The 24,618-nt window shown below is 41.1% G+C and overlaps 1 protein-coding gene across 3 annotated transcripts; it reads right to left on the bottom strand.

Moving 5' to 3' along the window:
* Positions 1–625: 625 nt before the first annotated feature.
* Positions 626–24,618, bottom strand: slc6a4a (solute carrier family 6 member 4a). 3 transcript variants are annotated; one of them, XM_026192710.2, is made up of 15 exons: positions 24,040–24,618; positions 21,594–21,741; positions 13,144–14,059; positions 11,848–11,982; positions 11,166–11,388; positions 9,902–10,040; positions 6,569–6,703; positions 6,310–6,413; positions 5,944–6,071; positions 5,682–5,794; positions 4,479–4,610; positions 3,969–4,068; positions 3,658–3,758; positions 3,288–3,455; positions 626–2,345 (listed from the first exon to the last, which is right to left on the bottom strand). In XM_026192710.2, exons 3-15 carry the CDS (start codon positions 13,613–13,615, stop codon positions 2,271–2,273), a joined length of 2,025 nt encoding a protein of 674 aa, XP_026048495.1. In that variant the 5' UTR covers positions 13,616–14,059; positions 21,594–21,741; positions 24,040–24,618; the 3' UTR covers positions 626–2,270. The 3 variants fall into 3 exon arrangements, with proteins under 3 accessions (XP_026048495.1, XP_026048496.1, XP_026048498.1); XM_026192711.2 differs by having other exon boundaries at positions 21,594–21,680; XM_026192713.2 differs by lacking the exons at positions 21,594–21,741; positions 24,040–24,618 and adding an exon at positions 15,920–16,153.

The following is a 24,618-nucleotide window of genomic DNA, read 5'->3' as shown; positions in this document are numbered from 1 at the left end:
AGATAGATGTTGCAATATGTCACAACTTGTTCATTCCATGCCTAGAAGATTTGGTGCTGTCCTTAAAAAAACAAAACGGTGGTCATACAAAATACTAGATGTAGTAAAACTGAAGATTTTGTGATCTAAGTTATATTATTAACCTTAATTTCATGTTATGGAGTTAAACAAGTGTTCAATAAAACTCAGCCTTGTGAAATTTTTGGAAATTGTTTGTTTGTTTATTGAGCTACTGATTAAATTCATACTTTTTGAAGGGGGTGTACTCATTTATGCTGGGTACTGTATACAAAAATTTTAGAGACAAATGTGAAACCATCTGATCCCAAACTATCAAGGTGTTGCAAAGGCACAAAGTCCAGACATGAACCTTATTGAAATGGTGTGGCAGGATCTAAAGAGAACTGGGTACAAACAAATGCCTGCAAACCTCAATCAGCCGACGAAACACTATGAAGAAGACCGGACCAAATTTCCTCCGCAGAGATGAAGTTATACAGATAAAAATTTAAGTTATTGGGACGAAAGATCATTACACACTCTGCACTTCCTGATTGCTTGAATCCATCAAATTGTGAACAAGAATGGACAAACACAAAAACTTACAGATAACAAGATGACAGAGTTCATTGTTTAATTCCATATATCTTTATTATCTGTTATTTCCCATATATTTATTTGTATATATATATTTATATATATATATATATATCTTTATTCTATACAGTTGTAGTCTCAATAGTCTTTTATTGACATACAAGGATCGCAGATAAGCTTGAGAGGTACGAGAGAGCGAGGCAAGAGGGAGTTTAATTTCTTCATAAGATGTTTTGGCATTTAACAAGACAACAGGAGCACGTCACAGACACCCACCCACACGCACACACACATTTGTAGCACAGGACACATACACACCACTGCATGCACACATAAAGGGGCTGAACACCTCTAACCCGTACAACATACTACCTGAGGTGTACACACACACGTGCGCACACACATACACACGCGCACACATTCGCACGTCAACGGGAGAATGAGGAGGAGACAGGCATTCACAGGATTACATTAATACCAGACTGACTAGTAAATACACATGTACATGTACAGTACTCGCCATATTTTTAACTCCTGCTCCTACATACACACAGATACTCTCTGGAGCATGCATGCACGCACACACACACAGGCACACAGATTTTTTGGTAGAAAGTAAATGGCAGTAACGCTGACTTTCAGACTGTGATACTGGTGATGGTATTAGCTCTGATCCATATTTGGCTTCTCTTACTGACAGTTGCGCAGTATGACGGCAGAGCGCAGAGCATGAGTGTAATTAAACAAAGACCATCGGCACTGAGTCTGGTAATGTGTGGTGAAAGATGCAACGACAGTACTGCTACATTGTAAAATAAACTTGTGTTATATTGCAGTTACAAGAATGAATACAAGTGGTTACTTTCCACTGGTTATTATAACAGTCTCTCTTTTACATGACCACACACAGTCACAAACGTACACATCCATACCACTACCAGACAGTGTTTCACAGTGTAGGAACCTCATTGCAGATCTGTCCTTCCGCCAAGATGCCACCAAATAAACACAGGCTGACAGTTAACACAACAAAACCACGACAATATTGAAACGGCTTTAGAAACAAGAACAGAACAGATATCATATATTTGGCTTCAGTAACAGATGTAAAAGATACCTGAATTTTGCTACATATTAGAATGCATAACTTAACAGCATTAAATAAAAATAAAACCATTAACAGTCAGAGCAGAGTGGACTGTAATGTATTTATCTGGCCTTCGCTGACTGAGTTCATTGTACAGTATCTCCTGTTTGGGTTCATGTTTTACTGTCTACATCAAAGAAATTGTGTCATACTTATCACTTATTATATAAAATTACTGTTAGAGCTGGGTGACCTGAAGAAAAACCTGGTCACTGAGTGACTCTGGTGACCCCTTTTAGGTGGGACAGAAATGAGAAGGTGGCCACAGAGATTCTGCAAAACTGAGAAGAAAAAACAAAAAACCGCACAAGGATCCGATCTGAACCAAGCTAGACATATCAACTAACGCCTGGCTTCATCTAACTCCGTTCAAATTTCTACATCTTGGTTGGAACGAGTGTAGGAGATGCACGAAAAGAGGCAAAGACGGTGAAAGGTAGCCCCCTTGTCCTGTAGTTTTGCAGTATGTCCAGAAGAGGGCACTCCAGGTAGGTAGAGTTGCACCTTTCTTTTGGTCAGGGTTTGGTCAGACTGCATTTGTGACAATAAAATCTCTGTGGCTGTCCCCACTGGGCACTGGAGTGATGCTTTTTAACAGACGCTGTGGATAAAGAGTAAAAAAGAGACAGAGAAGAAAAAAGACATATATGACATAGTGACATATAGAGTAAACAGAGCAGTTTTAGTAGTGACAATGGTATCATTATTAGTTACCCTGCCAAAAAAAACATCAAGAAGTATCTATTGGTAAAATATACACTGCTTGAATTAAGATCTTAAAAAGAGCATATTTGTCATATTGTTTTGTTCTGAAACAATGTAGAAGAACACAAAACACCTTCGATTACTGATAAAACACAGCCACCTGTTTTGTCACGTTTCACTTACACGCTCGCCATCTCCGTTCACATGTACACAAAAACATGACTTGTGATTGTCGATCTGTGTCGGTGTCATTGTGCGCTCTGGCAGCAGAGTCAATACAGGGCGACAGGCACAGAAGGTCTGTCTAGCGGCCTCTTTGATGTCCTCCTCCCTTCTGTCAACCCCTCACACAGGGTTTAACAAGATTTTAATATCAGTGATGACGATAACGATGCAGACTTTTGCATTCGCTCTGCATTCACAATGCATAATGTGCATTACAAGGTGTTATGCAAAACACCTGGTATGTGTCTGGTGAACGCAATTTGATGACTGATTTGTTTTTTGATGCTGCAGCGCTGCTGACGGACGGCGTCCGGTCACCTTTCAGTTACAGCAACGTGACAGGCTACACATCCGCTGCAGGGTGTGTGTGTGCGCGCGTGTTTGGTCGCCTATTCTATTTGCTTTTTTTCTTGCTAATCTCTGGCCCGGGCCTCCACCTTGTTCCTTTGATCTCCAGTCATGTGTTCACAGGAGAGAGTAAAACCTGGCAGCGCATGGAAAAGAAAAGGGCCAGAAGCAATCCTTTGTTGTTCCAGAAATATCAGTTGGTCAGGAGAGGAGACGGGATAGATGGAGAAAAACAGAGTTAGGAGAGAATTCAGAAATTCTGCACCTGTTTGAATGTGCCCTTAGCATTGAGCAGGTAGTAGACCATGTAGGCGGGCACACAGATGAATGACGACACCCCGATGCAGTAGCCCAGGACAGTGGTCCATGGTGGGTATTGGTACTCAAACAACCTGACCTCTGGAGGGAAGGCCAAGAAGCTGATGATGATGAACTGAGAAAGGGAACAAATCAGAGATCAGACATAATAAAAGAATGAAATATAAAAGGTAAATCTGACCACCGGGCATGTCAGCTAAAAAGCAAATGACAGCTGCTAAAACTATTTTACCTGCAAGGGCTTACTCTTCAAACTGCTAATTCCAGCAACTAATACAACTTAGTGTAAGTGTGCAAATGCTGTGCATGACACTGACCAGCAGAAAGCAGGGGCAGATGGCCACCCAGCAGACCCTCCAGAAACAACCCGGGTAAAAACCAAGCATGACCTGCACGTCATTACAGAAACGGTTGGTGCCTGCAGAACGCACACAGACACACGAAACACCTCAGAGCCAAATATCAACAGCGAACATTTGTCTCATTTCTTCTATGTGAACTGACAAGGCAGCTGTGCCACAAATGACGCTCAGAACTATACTTTACACTGTATTTTTATCACTTATTCACACTGCGATTCTCATTAAAGTCACAAATTTCCACCATCGCCACAAAAATCACCACTCACCGTAGAACCAGGACACCGCAATGACTTCCAGCAGCACCACAGTGATGACTGCAGGGCCCGTAGCGTACTCCTCAAACAGCTTCACTACGTACGCTCCTCCCTGAGACACGACACGGACGAACAGGAGGAGAGTTATTTCGGAAACATTTTCTATGAATGACTTATGCAACTTGTGAAACAGTGTTCGTCTGCCAAGCCTAAGACAATGAGTGTTTAATTGAGCAGAAATCTGTGGTGGTCACTGTCTTACTTTAATGAGGGCTGGAGATACATGGATTACTGAGGCTGCTCTAATCTGATTTTCAGCAGATTGGTAACTGCGACACAATACGCTGCATAAAAACAGAGCAGCAAAATTCAAGCTTATTTTACCAGTGTGAGCAAGTTTTTATAATCTTATGATATATACTGAGTGAATTTGGGAAATTATGGAGACTGAATAATGAAATCTTTTGTTGGTAACTTGCATTCTCTTTTGACAGTAATGTGATTATTCCCAAATATACTTACATATGTAAGTGTAGAGAGCGCTCCAAGGTAACACACACACACGAGGCCAAAGACGAACCACTCTCGTCTCTTAACCAGCAAATGAGGGAACTCATCTAGCATAGCTGTGATTACTCCTTCCAAGCCTGCAAACTGGGGTCAAAAAGAAAAACATCAAGATGAGGAAAATAAGGTCAGGTGTGTTTATTTGACCATGTTTTCAATACCTTTGTAAAGCACATTCTGACGGGTTTTATCTTAAAAAGCACTATATAAATAAACTTACTTACTAAGATGGGGCAGAAGGAAAAGAAAGTTAGGGCAGCTATATGTCATGTATGTGAAAATTTCACATCTGTGTTATGTGCTGTTTGTCTCATCTTGCAAATGCTGCAAAGATACACAGCTTTGCTTCTGGACTTGGTGTTGAACTGCTCCAACTCGAGGTCATGTACACCGACATATTTTGCAGTAATATCCTCAGTCATAAAATCAAACAGCATAGCATCCCCGTTGAAGGTTCTACAGTGATTATCAGCTCGTGATAAGAGCTTACGGATCTCTCCACCTGGCTGCCTCCGAGCAGATAAACAAAGGTTTATGGAGACGAGACCATCACACAATAGTGATATGAAACTCCTATCACTTTGTTTTCACTGAATGTTATTCAAAATTGAACACAGAGGACAAATAATGCCCAGTGCGTTGAAGGAGAAATGAGCACAACTGTGAAATCACAGTCAAAGAAAAAGAGGCATTCCCTTTTATAAGAAGACAAATATGAAACATCCCCAAGAACTGGGAGTTAGGCAACAAGTGAATATTTTAGATTAAATAGTAAATGGCCTGTATTTGTATAGCGCTTTAATAGTCCCTAAAGACCTCAAAGCGCTTTACACAACCAGTCATCCACCCATCCAATCACACACTGGTGATGGTAAGCTACATTGTAGCCACAGCCACCCTGGGGCGCACTGACAGAGGCAGAGCTGCCGGACACTGGCGCCACCGGGCCCTCTGACCACCATGAGTAAGCAAACGGGTGAAGTGTCTTGCCCAAGAACACAATGACCGAGACTGTCCAAGCCGGGGGTCGAACCGGCAACTTTCCGATTATAAGGTGACCTCCCAACTCTTGAGCCACGATCGCCCCTAAATGCGAGGAGCAAACCTTAAAGAATGTTGACTGACTTTAATACTAAAATGAGTCATCGGAAAACTAACCGTGCTATCCAGACCCAACATGATGATCATGAGGAAGAAGATGATGGCAAAGAAGGTGGCAGCAGGCATGTTTGCTATGGCTTCTGCATAAATGATGAACAACAGACTGGGACCTAGAGAAAAAAAGTGAGACCTGGTATTTATATGCCATCCAAACTTCCACCAACAAACATCGGAGATTCAGTCGTTTATTCTGAATAAATTTCCAACAACTTCAGTTTGGAGAAAGAACTTCTTGCAGTGTGTTGGTGCGGGGCCCGACCTGCATCCTTTGCCACAGCGTCCACATTCTGTTGCCTCATCTCAGCCATGTAGCCCAGCACAGTAAAGATGACAAAGCCAGACAGAAAGCTCGTCAGACAGTTAACCGAGCTGGTGACCAACGCATCTCTGATAGAGGAAACAAGTGTTTAGCAGAAAGATGACAAAGTTAAAGCGCCTACGCAAAGGATTTAACCTTCTGGTAATTTCATCAATAAAGATATGTCAATATTCATGGTGACATATGTTAAATAAAGGATTTGAGAGATGAAACATTTCTGCTGAACTTCAGTAAACACAGAGTAGCATTTTGACATTAAGCAAACAGACGTCACTGATTTATGAACTCATTAACAAAAGTTTTTACTTGTAGCAGTTGTTGTGAAACGGGTTGTAGCTGGCAAAGGCAAGGAGCACGCCAAATCCTGGACCCAGAGAGAAGAAGATCTGAGCTGCTGCATCAATCCAGACCTTTGAGAGAGTGAGAGGTAAAGTGATGACAAATAATGATGGGAGTGAAGGACACGCGTTTAGAAATGATTGAGGAATAAGAGAAAGAGGGCAGGATCTGAGCTCGCTACATATGTTGATGATGGTCCTTGTCACACTGAACCAAAAGGACTCACAGTAGTGGAAAGCAGCTTCTCCCAGTCAGGTTTGAGATAGAAGACGACACCCCTCCAGGCCCCGGGCAGGGTGGCCCCACGGATGAGCAAGATCAGGAGGACCAAATAGGGAAAGGTAGCAGTCACCCAAACTACCTAATACAGAAAGCAAAGAACCTTTTTTACTCTAATTTTAATAAACCTTTATATGCTTAAAAAAGTGTTTCTGTGGTCCACTCTGCGTTCACTGACTACGTTACTGTACAATAGATAGCATTAGACAGCATTAGACACACTGCTGACAGCAGCGGACGAGTGAGCTACAGCTGACAGCAGCTAGCGGGCCAGCTGCTGCTGCCCAGGATCCCCGGGGTTTGACTCGCTAGATCGCTAGTGACCGCTGGTTGCCGCTAGGGCCTGCACCTTCAGGCAATATTCAGTGTCCTGTCGATCGGATCTGATGCTATGCTCTTTGGGCAGCTGTCACCCTTCCTGGCCATTGCAGGGGCTTTGCACCTGGCCCTGTTTTGCCCTAGAATGAAGTCCTGGAGGACATGCTAGCAGCAAACTAAACCGCTTAGACTCATGACTAGTGGTTATAGGCTGTGTGACATCTGCACTGGAGATGATTATTATCTGGTTTTCAACCTAACCCTGGGCTTCTGGCTGTATGTGAAACACCAGCAGATTAGACACCAGCATAGAGTGCTTCCTAAGATGGATATGTTCAGAATCTGGGCCCCTTCAACTGGTGCTGATATAATGTTGTTTCTGTGACTTGGCTATCCAAAGCTATACTGGATAAAGACGTAGCAGTTGACCGTTCCAGAAAAGGCACCTAAGCAATTAAAATCTTGACCTTAACTATTAATCTGTTCTATCACTCCATGATAGTTGTTGGCTGCTATCGGCTTCCATCTGCTTACCCCAGCACGTAACCTTCTCTGGTTCAACTTTTATCTGAATTGAATTTAAATGAAATCATTCTGGTAGGTGATTTTAATTGGGGCTGGCTTTCTTCTGTTTCTGTTTATTTTAAGGCACACTGCTTGTTTTTAAGTCTAATTCCATTTATTCAAAGCCCCATGCACCTTAATTCCAAATCCCCAGATAAATCTTCTCTTATAGACCCTTTATTTATACAATGTGCCACAGAAGTTTTCCACATTGGCAGTTTTTGCCAAGGACCTGAGTGATCACTGCATAGTTGGTGCTGGGAGAAACACCAAAAGCAAGCGTTTCTTCACGATTTATTCAGTTTTAACTGGGGTCGTATTAGAATGACTGACATTGGAAATTTAGCTTGGAAATATTTCCAAGAGGGTTTTATCTATTTTGTGGACAAACATGCCCCTTTTGCCAGGTCAGGCCCTGGTTCAATTCGGAACTGGCTGGCCTCCTACATGAGAGAAAGCAGGCCTGGGCAGCTGCGAGAAAATCCGGATCCGATGATGATTGGCTATGTTTTTGTCAGCTGCGTAATCAGTTTACTGCCTCCATCAGGAAGCGTACTTTCTGACTTTAACCACTGACAGTATAAACGACCCTAGGAGGTTTTGGCAAACTATAAAGTCTCTCCCTGCCAGCTCTCATTCCTCAGAGCTACCTCTTCACTTAATTATTGACTTCATTCCTGTGTCAGACAAAACTGAAATGCTCAATTTTTTAAACAAACACTTTGTTGCTTCTTGTTCTTTGTTTAGCACAGTATCTGATGGTAAACCTCCTGCATACAACTTTGCTAGCAGATCGGTTACTAACACTCTTTTCTTTACACCTTTCATGGTAGAAAAGGTATGTAAGGCTTTGAAGAGCCGCGGCACAAAAAACTGGCCGGTCCTGACAGTCTTTGTCCCTTCTTCTTGCGCGTGGCAGCAAATATCATAGCTGAGCCAAGAACTACTGTGCAGCTCTTTTTATTGATCTATCAAAGGCTTTCGACACTGTTGACCATGGTATTTTAGGTCAGAGATTACTGGAAATAAGCCTTTCAGTCCAAGCATTTGACTGGTTCTCCAATTATCTTTTGGACCGTAAGCAGTGTGTGCAGCTCAATCTTCCAGTTTTTTTAAATGTCACTAATGGAGTGCCGCAGGGTTCTGTCCGGGGGCCTATATTATTTACTATTTATGTCAACCGTGTTGCACAGAATCTAGATGCATCTGTTCGTTTTTATGCAGATGATACAATTATTTATCGCTGTGCTCGTACCATTGACATGGTTTTCAAACAATTACATCTAGCTTTTGATAGTATTCAGTCTCAGCTGGGTCAGCTCAGACTTAGTCATGTTGTTCTCAAACAGAAAGAGGGTGCCGGCAGTACTTCATTCTCTATCTGCTCAAGCCATTTCTATTGAAACTGTGGCCTCATACAAATACCTAGCTAGTGTGATTGATGAAAATCTTTTCTTCAAGCCACACATTGACCATCTATTAAAGAAACTGAGGTTCTTTTTCAGAAACAGATCATGTTTCTCTTTCATGGCAAGGAAAAGGCTTGTTGCTGCCACTTTTTTACCCTTCCTGGATTATGGTGGCATAATTTATATGAATGCCTCTGCTCACTCTTCATCTTTTGGATTCTGTCTATCATGGAGCACTAAGATTTATGACTGATTGTAAACCTTTAAAACACCACTGTACTGGTCCTCATTGGTCTTACGCAAGGATGTTCATTGGTATCATTTTATCTATGAATCTATTTCTAGTTTACTGCCCTATCAGAGTACATGTTACGTAAACAGTTTAGACTGGGGTCTCCGGACATCACATTCACCGTTCCATCAGTTCGTACAGAGCTTGCGAAGAAGGCATTCTCCTTTTCTGTCCCGTCTTCATGCAATACATTGCAGAAGGATTTGAAGTTCTCTCAATTGATTTCACTTTCAGATTTCAAACTTGTTTTTAATATGACTGTGCACATTAGACATATTTAGCTTCTTTTTTAAAATATTATTGTTGCAATTTTAACATGTTTGTCTGGAGCAGGTCTCTCCTGTAAATGAGACACTGGGTCTTAATGGGACTACCTGTATAAGTAAAGGTTAAATAAAAAATAAAAATGTAGGATTTACAGTATAAATCTATTTCTACCAGTCTGTTTTACTCCTTTATCTGAACATAAGGGCACGAACTTTATGTCTAAAAATGGTCTTATATTGCCTTAGCTAGGTTCTGATATTCATTCCTTTCTAATCAACTTTTCCACACTCGATGATGAATATAATGAGGGTAAAGAGAGGACAGGATAACTGCTGTTTTTTTTCCTCTGTCCATATGTCTCCATCTATCAATCCATCCATCTGCTCTAACTGACACCCCCCATCAGCCATGCAGGCACCCCTTCAGCTACCTTTCCAGACGTCTTGACTCCTTTCCAGATGCTGAAGTAAACAATGGTGAAGATGAAGAGCAGACATAAAGCCAGTTGCCAGCTGATAGAGCCCAACTCATGCAGACCTGGGGAGAGATGGACCTGCAACACCTGCCGGCTGGAAGGAGAAAACAAGAAAGGGCGTTTGTGTTGAAAGTTGAGGTTGAATGAAATGCAAAGAGGAGAGACAAGGAAGACATTTTATGCAGATGAATCGACACGAGAGGACAGGAGCTAAAAAGTAACTGAGTAGAGGTGAAGAAGTGTAGGAAGTGGAAGAGGAGGACAGCAAGCAGGAAGGGAAGGGCATATTATGCAGAAGTAATGGATAAAAGACAAAAACAATATGGGATTGGAGACAAGGGAATGTTGGAACATTAAGGAAAGCAGAGGAAAAGGAAAGAGCACGGAAAGAAGGAAATGTGATATGAGCGGACCAGCGAGAAAAGAAAGAAAACCATCAGTACGTAAGACAAGACTATTACTATTCAAAAGGGTTTAGACAAACTTTATCGCAACTTTCTTAAAAGCTAAAAAAAGAAGAAGTCAGAAACAAACTGTAAGGTCAGTGTGTGGGCACAGGTTAAGCACCAGGAGCTCAAATGAAAAAACTGAGACATGAATTGTGCTAAAAAAACAGGAAATTCTGGCGCCAGACTGAGTTGTGGAATCTGTTACTTTTAAACCTGCGTTAGGAAAAGTCAACTCTGCGTCAACCCTGAATCTGTCTCAGCAGTCGGACGCTGTGCTGATAAGACTGAGCCCGTTGACTGCACAGACCCAGAACAGTCAAGAATAACAGGGACATTGTTTTTCAAAAGACCCTGACTTAATCGCTGCAAAAACAGCACATTAAAACCTGGTTAACTCTTGGAGGACTTATATTTTATTACTGGCTAATACCAAGCATTACTTTTCTCTGATACTTTATATTTTTCCATAATCCAGTACTTAAAAAACTCTCTCACCTGCTCCTAAAGGAGCGGTTCATACTTCTGTATTACTTATGCACTCATAAAGAATCTCCAATCAGTCATTCGTACTCCGAAATACTAATGAAGTCTCCCTGCACAGTTTTCACCACCAGTAAGGGAAGTGGGTTTTTAGGGGATGATGGTGGGGAATCTGTCCCACACACCAGAACCAACCCTGGAATTGAAGTCATCCTCCCTTTCTTCACCTGACGTCTCCCTCCTGCGTAGAGCTCCCCCTATGCCACTACATCTGACTTACATGCACTTACGTATAGAACTCCTCGGCAGGGGACGTAGAGGTGTTGGACCAGGACACGTTGTGGTCTGAGGACATGTAGCGGTTACAGTTGGCTGTATTCCAGGGGTTGGTGCAGGTGGACCAAGGCAAAGTGGGCCGGAAAGATGACAGTAGGTAGTACAAGGCCCAGGCCATGATGGTGTTGTAGTAGAAGGCTACGTAGAGGGCTATGATACAGATGGCAAAGCCTATCCCTGGGTGAGTTGAAGCAAATAAATACATAAGTAACACCAGATCACTCACTGCTTACATCACTCACAGACATCAGTGGGTTATTTTTTCAAGCTAATTCAGGTTCCCTTTGGGTGAGTGTGTGACATTTCCAAACAACGACAGTTTACATACTATCAAATTTCTGAGCATCTGGCATTTGGCATTAAAATGTGACAATTTCCATAACAGAGAGTCAGAACATCTCACTAGAGGTACAGGAAACTAGGGATGCTCTTCAAGGGTGGGGGGGCAGGGAGGTTAAATGAGCTGTCTCTTGGACTTGGATGATTTGAAACTCCTTCTTCGTCTTTTTTTTTTTGTTTTCCTACCTCTAACTTTTCTGTCCCTCTAAAGTTATCTTCTTCCACGTTTCGTCCAAGCTGTTGCTTTTGACTTTCTCCCTATAATCGGTTCTCTCTCTGTACACCCCTCGCTGTTACCTTTGAAGATGGGACAGATGTGTTTCCAGATGGAGATGCAGCCACTGCGATGAAACTGACCGAGCGCTAGCTCCATGTAAAACAGAGGCACCCCTCCGAACACTGCCATCAACAGGTAGGGCAGCAAAAAGGCACCTGGACAGAGACGTTGGAGAAATTTGGGAGGGAGAATAAATGCGTGACAATGAACACATGTTGTGGGAAAACAGTAAGAAGCCAACTACACTCAAGAGAAACTGAGCTCTTTCACACACCATTTAAGAACACTGTAAAAATCCTAACAGGTGCCAAAGCTTATTATTTATATAGCTCAATCTATTCAAAAACAACACTGCTGTATTTATTATGCTTTCTGGAGTTATTTTTGCTAAAATCCTATCATAAAGGATCTCGACATTGATGTTGGCTTTGTTCTAAAATATGAAAGTAATAAAATTAAAGGCCTAACACAGATGAGCAGAAGAACATCAGGACGGCAGCCAGATCTCAGACTCTTCGGCTTTTGCGGGGTGTTTGATAACACATCGCTCTTTCCTTCTTGCTATCTGATTGTAAACTTATTTCCATGTGCACGTGTTGCATTTGTGTGTGTGGACGGGACGGTGCTTGTGCCTCTTTGTGACATGAAAGCAAAGATAAGGGCTGATTGAGCAGCTGCCTGCGAGACAGGTTATTAAGCAAGGAGAAAGACACTGAAAAAAACACAATTAATACTGTTGCCTCTATCAAGTGTGTCCCGAGTCTTCATCTCTGCCTCGCTCTGTGAGGCACACACACTCACACACAGAACACAGGAAATTGCAAAGGCTTTATTATTGCAAATTCAATAAAAAGAGGTTGTGTTTGCCGCCAGGATCGGCTAGAGAAAGAGCAGGGCAGACACAAGCGTGGACTTTGTGAAGACATACCTTTTTGTACCTCCGATTGCGCAAGAAATAAGCTACATCAAAGCATTTATCCATACACAACTTTGTTAATTGGGGCACTCCTTGTAAGCTATTAAAGCATTTATTGGGAAGTACCACAAATCATCCTAATCTAACTCAGTCTTTAATAACGGCAAAGCTCGAGAGCAGTCGACCGACTTCAGCTGTCACATATAAAACACATAATGTGAATTACAGAATACACAGCAGTGAGTATGAAAGAGCCTTTTCTTCTGTCTAATCCTTCAAATCCTGTTTGCTTTAGCTTGGGATCTGACGTGTCATCTCTCTCTCCATTCCACCACACTTTATGTCTCATTCTTCCCCCTTCGACACGTTTCTCCCCTCCAAACATGTTTTGCTTCCTCACCTCCTCCGTTTTGGTAGCAGATGTATGGGAAGCGCCAGACATTTCCCAGGTCCACGGCGTAGCCAATCACAGACAGAAGGAAGTCCATCTTCTTGCTCCAGGTTTCTCTGGGCCTGTCCAAGCTTGTTTGCTGGACCATCAGAGTCCTTAGGCCTCCCAGAGGTGCTGAGGATCCAGTACCGCCTCCGGGTCCTGAGGCTGTACCCGCAGCGCAAGCTGCAGTTCCTGGGCTCTCCCTGGGGCTCTGAGGGGTGGATGTTGTGAAGCCATTGGACACCTGCTGGCCAGAGCCAGATGTCATGCTCTTGGGACCTCTGTCTGCAAGCCCATCAGCAAGCATAAGTCTGCCATTTTCACGCTGTGTCCCATCATCTTCTCCCCCCATGTCCTCTCTCTCCTTGTCCCTCTCTCCCTCATTCTCCCCTTTGTCCATTGTCAGCATGCTCGTCATCATCATATCTTTTGTCTCCATTGGATTGTGTTGATATTCGTGTTGGCAAGGTAGTTAGGGGTGGAGAGAGGTTCTCAGTGACAATGAAGGGAATGTGGTGCTGCTCTCTGATATGGTGCCCATTAGTGGAAAAGAAGCATTAGGAGAGGGGTGTAGTGAGAGTTTGGGACAAGACTGGGGAAGACTGTCCTTCTCATGCAGGTAAAGGAGATAAGGAACGGGAAATGAAAGCTAAAAGAAGAGAAAGGGGCCAGATTGAGGGGGTGTGTATGTGGGGAGAGGACTGAAATGTGTAAGGGTCTGTTGAGCAAGAGGGAATAAGAGCGGGCTGCAGGACAGACAGAGGAGGGTATACGAGAGGAGAGAGATGTGTTTGAACAGGATGTGGCTAGCAGAAAAGTTACAAGAATCTTGGATCTATTCCACAAACAGCTCGTCCTCTGAGGCCCACAGTGATGGTGCAAACTGCAACACACAGAGGGGAAACACACGGGTAAATCACAGGATAAGAGCTGATCTTTTTTTAATTACTTTGCAGTAAACCTAAATAAAAACAGAGCAGTCCTCAGGGCAGTTTGCTTTTTCTGGATGAGACAATAAAAATGAAAATGGCTGTAAAAAAAAAAACCCCAAAACAAAACAGGACAGAGTCTTGTTTTACATGATAATGAATAAGAGGATAAATCCTAGGAACAGAGGAAACTGAGGGGTTTCTGCTGCGACATGTCGATTCACTTACCGGAGCCTTCTACTTCTGTTTCTCATTTTACGCTATCAGTTGCATAACGTGTTTTGATGCTTATCTGACCAAAGTAAACTGGGAAGAAATTAGAGAATCTAAATACCAGCGCCAGCAGCACATTTGAAGGCAGGAAATGCACACAAAAAAAGGGGGAAGAAAAAAAAGAAAAACAAAAGAGCATCTGTGGACATGCGCTAGAAAAGATGCTCTCTAATTTTCATAGCAACAACAAACACTGGGCAAAGCTCAACAGGTTGTTCTTTGGTTGCTGTGGCGCTGAAATATGTTTAGCAGTTTTACAAGAAAATAAAGGTTAAGCTGAAAAACAAGACTTGCGCAGCATGAGAACCAACTTTTTATCTTTTTTCGAATGCAAATTCTATTTTTTTTAATTTACTCATGCAAAACAGAACTCGGGCAAATAAAACTAAACATGTAATTCAATCTCAAGGCGCAAACAGTTCTATGAATTCATCATAAACCACATCATAAAGCTCACATTTCCTAAAGCTGTTTTTTTTGTTCTTTTTTTTGTTTTGCAATAGAAATTAAATTCCGATTCGAATAATCCAAGATGCTTTCACATGAGCGATGGGTCAAACTATGACATCTGTTCAAAAGTGGATTCGTTTGTTTATAGTGTTAGCCCAATTAGTAATGAACTGTAAAATGTGGGAAGACACAATTTACATGGAATGCCATTACCTTAATGAACAACGAGTGTCCAGCAGTTGTACACGGCACGACATTCATTCCTCACCGACATCTGACTACCACACAACAAAGGACGCCGTCAACTACATGGACTCGAGCACAAAAGGGAAACAATGGATCGCTTCCTCTCCACTCAAACTTTTTTCTTCTCCTCTTGCAAACCACACTTTTAATTTCTAGCGAAAAAGCCCCAAATTTTTTCATCACAATAACTTCCATGTGAATCCTCACCAGTGTTAAAGAAGTACTGCGTGTTGCTCGATTTAAAAAAACGTGATGGAAAATCTGTTTTTGACCTACCATGACATCAAAGACGTGAGAATAAAATGAGACAAAAAAAAAAAAAATTCTCCTCAGCTACACTTACCTCATAAAGACAACAAAATGTATCAGCTGTCACACAATCTCACAATAAGTGAAGGAAAACAATGGGAAAGATCTCAATATAATGCTATTGTCTGGACTCTATGTGCAGACAAACTTCATCACCAGGGAATCCCCCCCCCCAAAAAAAACAAATAATAATGAAAAATACATGAAGACCCATTGTTAAAGACAAATCAACACTACAGACTGATACAGTGGTGCAAACTTTAAATTCACTGATCTCAACAGGAAATTATTTAATCTCTTGCCGTCATTTTTAATAAAGAAAGAGACAGTAAGATGACAACATCAAGATTTCAGCAACGATAGACTGAAAGAATACGAGATGTGAGAAAAATACTAATGAGACATTATAAAACAACCCAAATTAAAACCAAAAACACTCTCTGCAGCAATCTTACTAACTTTTGAAGTAAAAGCACTACAAATCAAACCAAAAATCTAAAGTTGTAGGTTGTACTCAACCCGCATGCATACGTTACCTTTAGAGACAACAGAAGAGGTCAAGAAGAACATGTGGCGCTTGAATCGTATGTGAAGAGCGGCAGCAAGAACTTCTACCCAAAACTTAAAGAATCCCGTGGAATGGCAAAAACTTGCTAGAGAAACAGCGTGCCCTAGCACATCAGGACACCGCGTTTGCCCATTGAGCTCTCAAACCTCTCTCATTTTTCTCTCTCTCTTTCTCTCTCCCTCCCTTGTTGTCCCTCTCTCTCACTCACTCCACAACCAACCACACTTCCACACACACACACACACACACACTTCCACACATGCCTGGTTCAGAGAAGCACAGCCGTGCAGATGTATGCACAGATGGATACATGGATGCATGCAATCAGACAGAAGATAATAAAGAATCATTAGGCGAGCACAGACCTGCACATCACAGTATCAAGTTTTTGCTTTGATACACCGATAGTACAAACAGAAATGATGAACTGGAGCACAGATCCAACATGGTATGGTCATGGCAGAACTGTCATTAAAGCACAAACACAGCCACACTGTGCAGACAGGGGAAGTCCTACCCTCGAGTAGTTCTTCTGGCATTGTGGGGCTCTGTGTCAGGGTACGTCTTACTTGCAAACACACACACACACACACACACACACACACACACACCACCACCACCACCACCACCACCACCATACTACACTGGTAAAGCACTGCTGTGCTGCAGTGCTTTTACTCCCCCTCTTTCCACTTTTACTTTTAGATTTTGTCAATCTAAAATGTCTTCTAGTTTTTTACTAAAGTTTCTAATGTGCACCTGCTCTGCAGAAATGCAGTCTTTGCTGCTCTGACCCCGGTTGCATACATACAGGTTTTCCAACCAATTTGACTGCACAGTTGATCTCATATACATTTTACAAGATACTGTCTTTCCGTCGAATGCTATATTTGATTCATTCACAAGCTGACTTCTGTGTGTTTAAAGTGCATTAGCAATCTTTGGAATTAAAAGCTTCACTTAAACACTGCTTGCTGCTCCGAGTCTCTGAGCAGCTGAATCATCTTGCTTACTGTACTTGGTGCAAGGCTGTGGTAGTCCAACTGTGTTCTCTGTACCTATACTCCCCCAGGTTGTTGCTGCAACTTAAGCATTTTTGTTTACTTGAGCAACAGTTCAAAAGTATTAAATACTCTCATTAAAGCTGCTTTACATATCAAGTTAGGTTGTGAGAAACAGAAACTAGCAGACCCCATAACAACCGGTGTTCAGTAACACATCTTATATATAAAATAAAAAAATATTGGCTCTGCAATACTGTTATGTCAACATGTAAGTGCATTTCCAGCCTGCCTGGGTGGTGTGTGGGTGGACGGGGGCACATAAATCTGAGGGCTTATAAGATGATTAAGTAAAGAATAAAAAAAACAAAGTTATGTTATCGTCAGAAATAATGAATATTTTAGTTTGTTGTTTCTCTGTTATTTGAATGAAACCATCTGAGAACTTATTTATCTTTAACAAATTTTTAAATATGCTTTTATTTTTGATATTAAATAAAATAAAAGTCGGGATTGTAAGAAATGCATTAAAAGTCCCATCTTGGTTAAACATTACCACCACTGTCATGTTCACACGCAGTGCAGACAGACACAAGCACAAGCATGCACAAACACTTTCTCACGCACACCCATGCTGTATAAACCATATCTGCACTCACACAGCTGAGGTTGAGCAATATGTGTTATTTAAGTGTTAAATAAATAATTATATGATAAAGCAAAGTCTCCACTCCTGGTGAACCATATGTAAGTTAATAAGTAGGTTTTGTTTTTTGATTTTTTCCCCAAGAATCCCAAAGAGGGTCTCAGAGTATCTCTTACTCTAAAACAACTCAAAGCTTTTGGGCTCTGTGCCAGCTTCTAACAGCCTATAGTCTGGACCTTAGACGACAGGAATGTTTGAGTAAAAATAATGTGCAGTATGCTTTGGCAACTCTCAGGGGGTTTCCTGAATAATTTTGGACTCTAGACTGTAGAACACAGTCAACACTATTAGCCAACCTTCCAGCTTTTAATCTGAACGGAACATACCTGACAGAAATGAACAATCAGATTGGACCCAACAGCCAGTTTTTCTGACTAACTTAATTTATTAGAAATGAATAGCTAGGTAAAGACAAAATTACCTTTGACTATATTTTTGCACTGTGGACTAGTGCCACTATCTGGCTCACATCAGGTTGGGCTGGAGCCCATCCCAGCTACCATAGGACAAAAGGCAGAAAGCAGCCCGGACAGGTCACCAGTCTATCACAGACAGACAACCATCCACATATGGCCAATTCAGAGTCACCAATCAACCTAATGTGCATGTCTTTGGACTGTGAAGAGAACCCACACAGCAACAGGCAGATAAAGCTGGACAGGAGATTTGAACTTAGGACCAATGTGCTACTCACTGATTTGTGAGAAGCCAATACCCTGCTGTATATCAACCTAGCTTAAATATTGATGTATATTATCCATCTGTCAGTTATAGTGCATATTTTAAGCATTATCTCTTCGTAGTATATTTGGCACAATAAAAGATCTTCCAAAATAATCTAAGTTGAGAGACACGGGTTAAAATAAATATTATATTTAGGACAGTTATTCGTAACATTTGTCTTGCATCAACCCAGAAACCCACTGAACACGTGGTGTCACAGTTTTGCAGATTTGACATGAAGGCAAATAAAACACAATCTGATAGCTGTACATAATGAAAATAACATAGCACAGCTCAGTATTAATATGCATAACAAAGCCTGTTACTTCCTGACAGAAGATGTTGCAGTAATAAAGGGTAAAAGTAGACGATAGCACAGAAAGAAAGGGGGGAAATTATACTTTCGATTTGGTGTTTACTTAACCAAAAAGAATAGTTTAAGTTTGTAAAAATAAAAAAGATAAGACAAAAAGATGAGAAAGAAAATGTCAGAGAAACTTATTATTTGGGCTTTGAAGAAATTTGCTTTTTCAACATTATTTTTCCATTGAATAAGAGACAAAAACACTAAAAAATAATTCATGAATCTTAATGAAGTCCTTTTGTTTGTACCGTTTTATGTTTTTTTTAAGCTCTGTGAGAGTAGCCATAGTTTCTCATAGGTTCCTGACATCACACCAACTTCAGTCCTGGCTAACTGAAAAATAAACAGTGCAGGCAGGAATGGGAGGCAAAAACCTTCAGTGCTGCACAAACAATTTAACTAGAATGTGGGACCTTTTGTAATCATACTCCCAGGAGAAAAACAGGTTTTTTATTTTCCAGATTGATGTGCGACCTGATAAGCAGATGTGCAAACACAAATTAAGTGGCTTTCCTTCCTTTAAGGTTTCAGTGTTTATAGGGGTGACTGGGCTTTGCTTTCATTTTTGTTGTACTTCTTCTTCTTATTACAAAACAAAGAAACCAGTTTAATTCACAACCCCCTGGCTTGATTTGTCTGCTTTTTGGCTGCATCAACACATTTTCTATCCTGGTCTGAACCTCTGACCTCCTCTGTGTTTGAGTTTAATTTGGAAATCGCAATCCAAGTCATCCAATAAAGTAACAAGTGGTAATCTAGGAGCCGAGAGATTACGCGTTAAGCAGAATACGTCAGACACAAGCACAAAGAACACTGGTACAGCGAGTGAGAAATTTGGATTTAGCCCTTCAGTGACACCTCTTCAAATATAAAAACGGACAGAACTGCAGCTTTTTCAACAGCAGACACATTTTCATAAGAAAATCATAACCTTATTATTGTGCTCTCTCTTGAAATCACAGAGCGATTATACATATATGTGCTTTTAACTTAATACTCCTAACCCTCCTCATAAGCTCTAATACAAGTTTCAAAACACAGAAATGTAGTCGGACTGCTCAACCTAAATTTTGGCCAATAACAGTCCATCTACATACTTGTTGCTGTGCTACGATGAAAACGAAGTGCTTGCTGACAATACGATCAGGTCAAGACATCAACTATACTTTTAGTCAGCTGTGCCAAAAGCATCAATTAATACAGGAATTTAATGACATTGATACGTCAGTGGAAACAATGTCTTACAGTGACACACAGAGGCTTTCAAATGCTATGACCCGTGTCTAAACTTTAAATGTGTAAGGGTTTTTTGTGTGTTTTAAAGAACTGTGTTTAAAGAAAATAATATAAAGGTGAAAAGTACAAAAGCGGCCCTTGGAATGGTGCATCACAGCCTGTAGTCACAATGCCACAGGTTAAATTCCAGCTGGGACACAGGTTACAAACTCTGTCACTTCCTCACACTTTCCTAACTGAGTCTTCAGTGTGATTTAGTTTCACAAATGAAGTAAGATAATAAATAATAATATCATGTTTATAAGACAAAGATAAATGTTGCCACTAGGAAACAAAGGCTCTATTGACTACTAGACGACCAACACTTCCTGCCAAATAAACACTTTGCCAGCACAGCTTAGGAGCTTGACCTCTTACTTCGACCTGAAGTGGTGACATAAGCTCCCCTTGGTTAAGCGGCACAGCCATTAAAACAAAAGGCAGTCCTACAGGTGTCCAAGGACAGATTACCAGCTAGGTAATAACAGCAAATTCTGCTACAAGCATTATGAAGTTATACTATTAAAATAAACACGAAAATACAGTCTGAAACAGTCTGGGGCATAAATGCTAGCAATGGAACTAAAAGAGACAAAAAATATATTCTCATTATTTTCTGGTTTATGATGGTGAAATATATATATTTGTACAATGGGTTAAATAAATGAAGTTCAGTTCATAATAAGACTCTCCTTAGAAATGTCCTGGTGACATTGAACACAGCATCTTTGAGATGTTGCAGATATTTTCCAGGAAGGCTGAAAAAAAACGACCGCCTCATTATTTATTTGATTAGCGATTATTAGGCTAAAGGCTATCCACCCTAGATATTCTTTACTGCTATGAAAGGATGTTGAAACCCAGCAATCTGCAAGCAGCACTTATTCCTATTTCCCTTGAAACCACAACAGTGAGATTCAACTAAAACTTGGCAGTTATAATCTGTGGGCAGTTGATGTTTGTGTTAATTATTTGGGGATTTTCTCAAAACTGAGCAGCTTAATGTCCTCGAGGGAGCAGCGAGAGCTGACCTGTTGAACAACGCCACACATTACCATCGGAGAGGTTACAGCCACATCATTCTTTATTCTGTATTACAAAACACCTGCCACGAAGATTGAGAGCATAAAATAGAGAAGAATGCAAGAGGTGCTAAAAATCATCGAGAAGCTTTGATTTGGCGTGCATCGCACTTTTCGTTGAAATATGAACCCATTACTGATAATTACTTCCATATTCATTACTCCAAAAACTGAAAGTTTGTCACAAATCTGGCAGCTTCGAAAAGTACAAATCCACATAAAAGAGATTAATAACAGAGATGAGGATGAACCCTTGATATCAGAGGCCCCAAAAGGAAATTAAACTACTCCCATCCAACGCTTACATAAAAATACAAAAAACACCTCATCTCCTAAATCCCTCCTGGTGTTGCTGAACAGTTACACACATGCACCAGGCCTATGTAAAGATCTCACACACTCGCTGGATATGAATTTACAGCTGAGGACTGATTACAGTAAATCGCATATGATGAACCTGCTGGTGAGGAGTCCAGGCAGAGTAGTCTTACCTTGATATTGTTAGCAGGACAGCGCGCGTTGCCCGTGGAGCATCCGGTCATCTGGACCCCCAAGACGTCGCCGCCGACCAACGCCGTCTAAACCCAATCACACAAATCACACATGCCTGGGCTTACAGCGGGCCGCGTTCTGCTCCGCCTGGATTTAAGACACAAACACTCGAGCATGCAAATGTCTGCTCACACCCAAACACACACGCTGAGATTTAGAAAAGGATACTTGACCCTAATCCAGCACTCCTTGGTGCATATTTATAAGGGTCAAAGAGGAATGAGAGAGGAGCACGTGTACATTAATTATGCTGCATATGTAAAAAGAAAAAAAAAGCAACATGATGAAACACCAACATTATGAAGTGAGTGTGAGAGAGAGATTTTTTTAATGTCCCAGGCTGTCTGTGCCCTGGTCTAACTAACCCATTTATGGCCACCTGCAACCTATCCTGCCAAATGGACCAGTGCCAGGTACAGTAGTACAGTCAGTCTACATGGCCTTTATTGTGTGTGACAGACATGAAATGAAAGAGATAAAAGGAGGCATCCTGAGCAGAGAGGGAAAACAGTCACAGACATGTTGATATTAAATTATAATCACTGTGTCCTCGTTCCTTCTGCCTCACCAACTCTCACACACACAAACTCTCCTTCTTGTTAAAGGCCGGTGTTGAACGTCATTCCAATCAGCATCAGCTGAAGTTCTAGGTTAATCCTCACGGCATGCAAACCACACACAGGCGTGCAAACACACACACTGTTGAAGAAATGCGAGGCAGTAATGAGACCGGTTGTGCGATGACCATTCCTGTATGGTTCAGCGATGGGCTAATTCTTCCTGTCAGACACAAACGGCTGTATGTGGAAACTATCATAAGACTAATTTTGATGTCAGGACTTTTAAGCCTGGCTGCACAGGTTCATAAGTTCACAGGCTTGCTTTGTAACACACCGTACGAGAAGAAAACTTTCGAGAGAGGCAAAAGGTTGCAAAAGAGGAAAGCACTGACATCAAATGGCCATTAACCTCAACAGCGCAAAAACAGAAAGTTAAAAAAAATCCTTAGATTACTTGTTTAGAGGTAGGCTCTTAGCTCATGTCTTTACAAAGAAACCTAGAAGACACTGTAGAAAATGTAGAGCAAACAAAAAGAGAAATGTCCTGACATGAACTACAGCTTTTAGGATAAAAGCAGCTCCTCACTTCACTTCACACAAACTCGCTGGTTTATTTAATTCATTCCATTTATCATATACTGTTTATGGTAAATTGACTGGTACTAATATAGTTAAAGCTTTTCTGCTTAACCATTTAAGTACATGTCTTATAGTACTTACTGGTACGTCTGAAGGACTGGTTTTATGTACATACCAGTCCATTTAACACTAATAGTAAGTGGAATACACCACTCTGTATTGAAAGTACTCGGGCAGGTCCATTTACCATTAATAGTAAATATTCTGATGCTTATATAAAAAGAGTTTTTCTACAAAAACTATACAAATACCAGTCTTATAGTACTTGTATGCACTCTGACTGCCATTACACACTGGGGTGTTTTTCCTGGAGTCATTGTCAGACCCTACACTGGTGCAAAGGACTAGCCTGCCATTTTTTCACTTTGATTTTCAGGGTGTCTTTGAATTCAGCTCTCTGTAGGGCGATAATTTTCATTTCCAATAAATGATGAGACATGCTCTCATGCCTAAAACATTACCCAGTTGATATCAGTATAGATAACCAGCATGATTTCTTTCCCACATTCAGACTTTATGTGTTCCTTTCACTTTTTTGAGCAGTGTGTCTAAGTAATCGTGCATTTACTGTTAAAGGTAAATGGACTGGTACTTAGAGTTGGAGCGTTTCTTCTCTGAGCATTCAAAGGATGTTGTAGCCTATCACGCACTCTCATACCAGCATTTTTTCTCTATATCTAAGCGCTTGAGCAAACATATCCGATGCTGCTTCTGGGCTTCACTATTTTGCCCAAGGATACTTCAACACGCTGGAGTAGGGAATAGATCCACCACTGAGACACACAGGTGTGTTACTTATCAACAAGCTATGACGTCAGAGATATCTACAGTGCGTTTCCTGCTAATAAAATCCACCCAACTCGACAACAGTAACACTTTCGCTGTAATACATGAAAGGAGGAAATAACTAACACTGAGTTCAAAAGTTGAAAGCAATGGCCAAGTTTGCAAACGAACCCTCTTGTGACCCCTCTGAAATACTCAGCTGGTTTATGTGTCGCAACAATAAACAACAGTTTTAGCGCTTAATTTACTGCGGTCATTTGACTAGTTCACACAAGAACAATAACAGCTAGCTCGTTAGCATAGGTGTGACAATATAAGCTATAAGATAATAAAAAAAATCCGCCTTTGGATGATAACCCACTATTATAAACGCAAAGTCTACATTGAAAATTACACAAACCTTAATTTGTCTTCATAAAACTGTTGTGCTGAGTGTTGAAATCTTTTACTATCAATATCTCCCATCAAAAGCTACAGTACTCTTCTCCAGGAGATAAAACAAGTTACCTGTTGAACCTTGAAGCCTGCTGATTCGTGATAGGCTGTTTGATGTCCCGACGCCCAGATTAACCAATGAAAAATGCTTCACTTTAAAACAAAATAAAAAAAAAACAAAACACTTTGATACAAGGGGGTCTATTTACTGTCACACTTAACCACTTCTTCTTTCTCACGAAAAATCAGTTCTGCATTCAAATACCTCTGCATAGGGTACTGCAATAATGTAATGAGGCCCGCTGCATGTATAAATGTGTCGTAGGCCAGAAAATGTCATTGGAAATGTAATCCAGACACTGACTGATAGAAAATAATGATTTCTAATGCCAGTTCTGTCTTTCCAGCTTCAGTTCTGTGAAACACAGAGACGAATCGCTATAATAATAATTACTCTGCCCTCCCCTCGTGAACATATTTTGAAACCAGGAGATTTACCAGCTAAGATTTACACACCTCTCTAAATTAAACCCAGATAAAATGC

Source organism: Astatotilapia calliptera, chromosome 14, assembly GCF_964374335.1.
Source record: "Astatotilapia calliptera chromosome 14, fAstCal68.1, whole genome shotgun sequence".
Classification (NCBI taxonomy): Eukaryota; Metazoa; Chordata; class Actinopteri; order Cichliformes; family Cichlidae; genus Astatotilapia; species Astatotilapia calliptera.
Note: the sequence above shows the minus strand (reverse complement) of the source record. Positions and strands in the feature narration are given on the sequence as shown.

Coding starts and splice junctions, on each gene's coding strand:
- slc6a4a (XM_026192710.2), bottom strand. CDS start 13,615: ATGGAGACAAAAGATATGATGATGACGAGCATGCTGACAATGGACAAA. Junction 10,041..11,165: donor CCTGCCGAGGAGTTCTATAC/GTAAGTGCATGT, acceptor TTCTCCTTCCAG/CCGGCAGGTGTTGCAGGTCC. Junction 6,704..9,901: donor GAGTCAAGACGTCTGGAAAG/GTAGCTGAAGGG, acceptor TTTCTGTATTAG/GTAGTTTGGGTGACTGCTAC.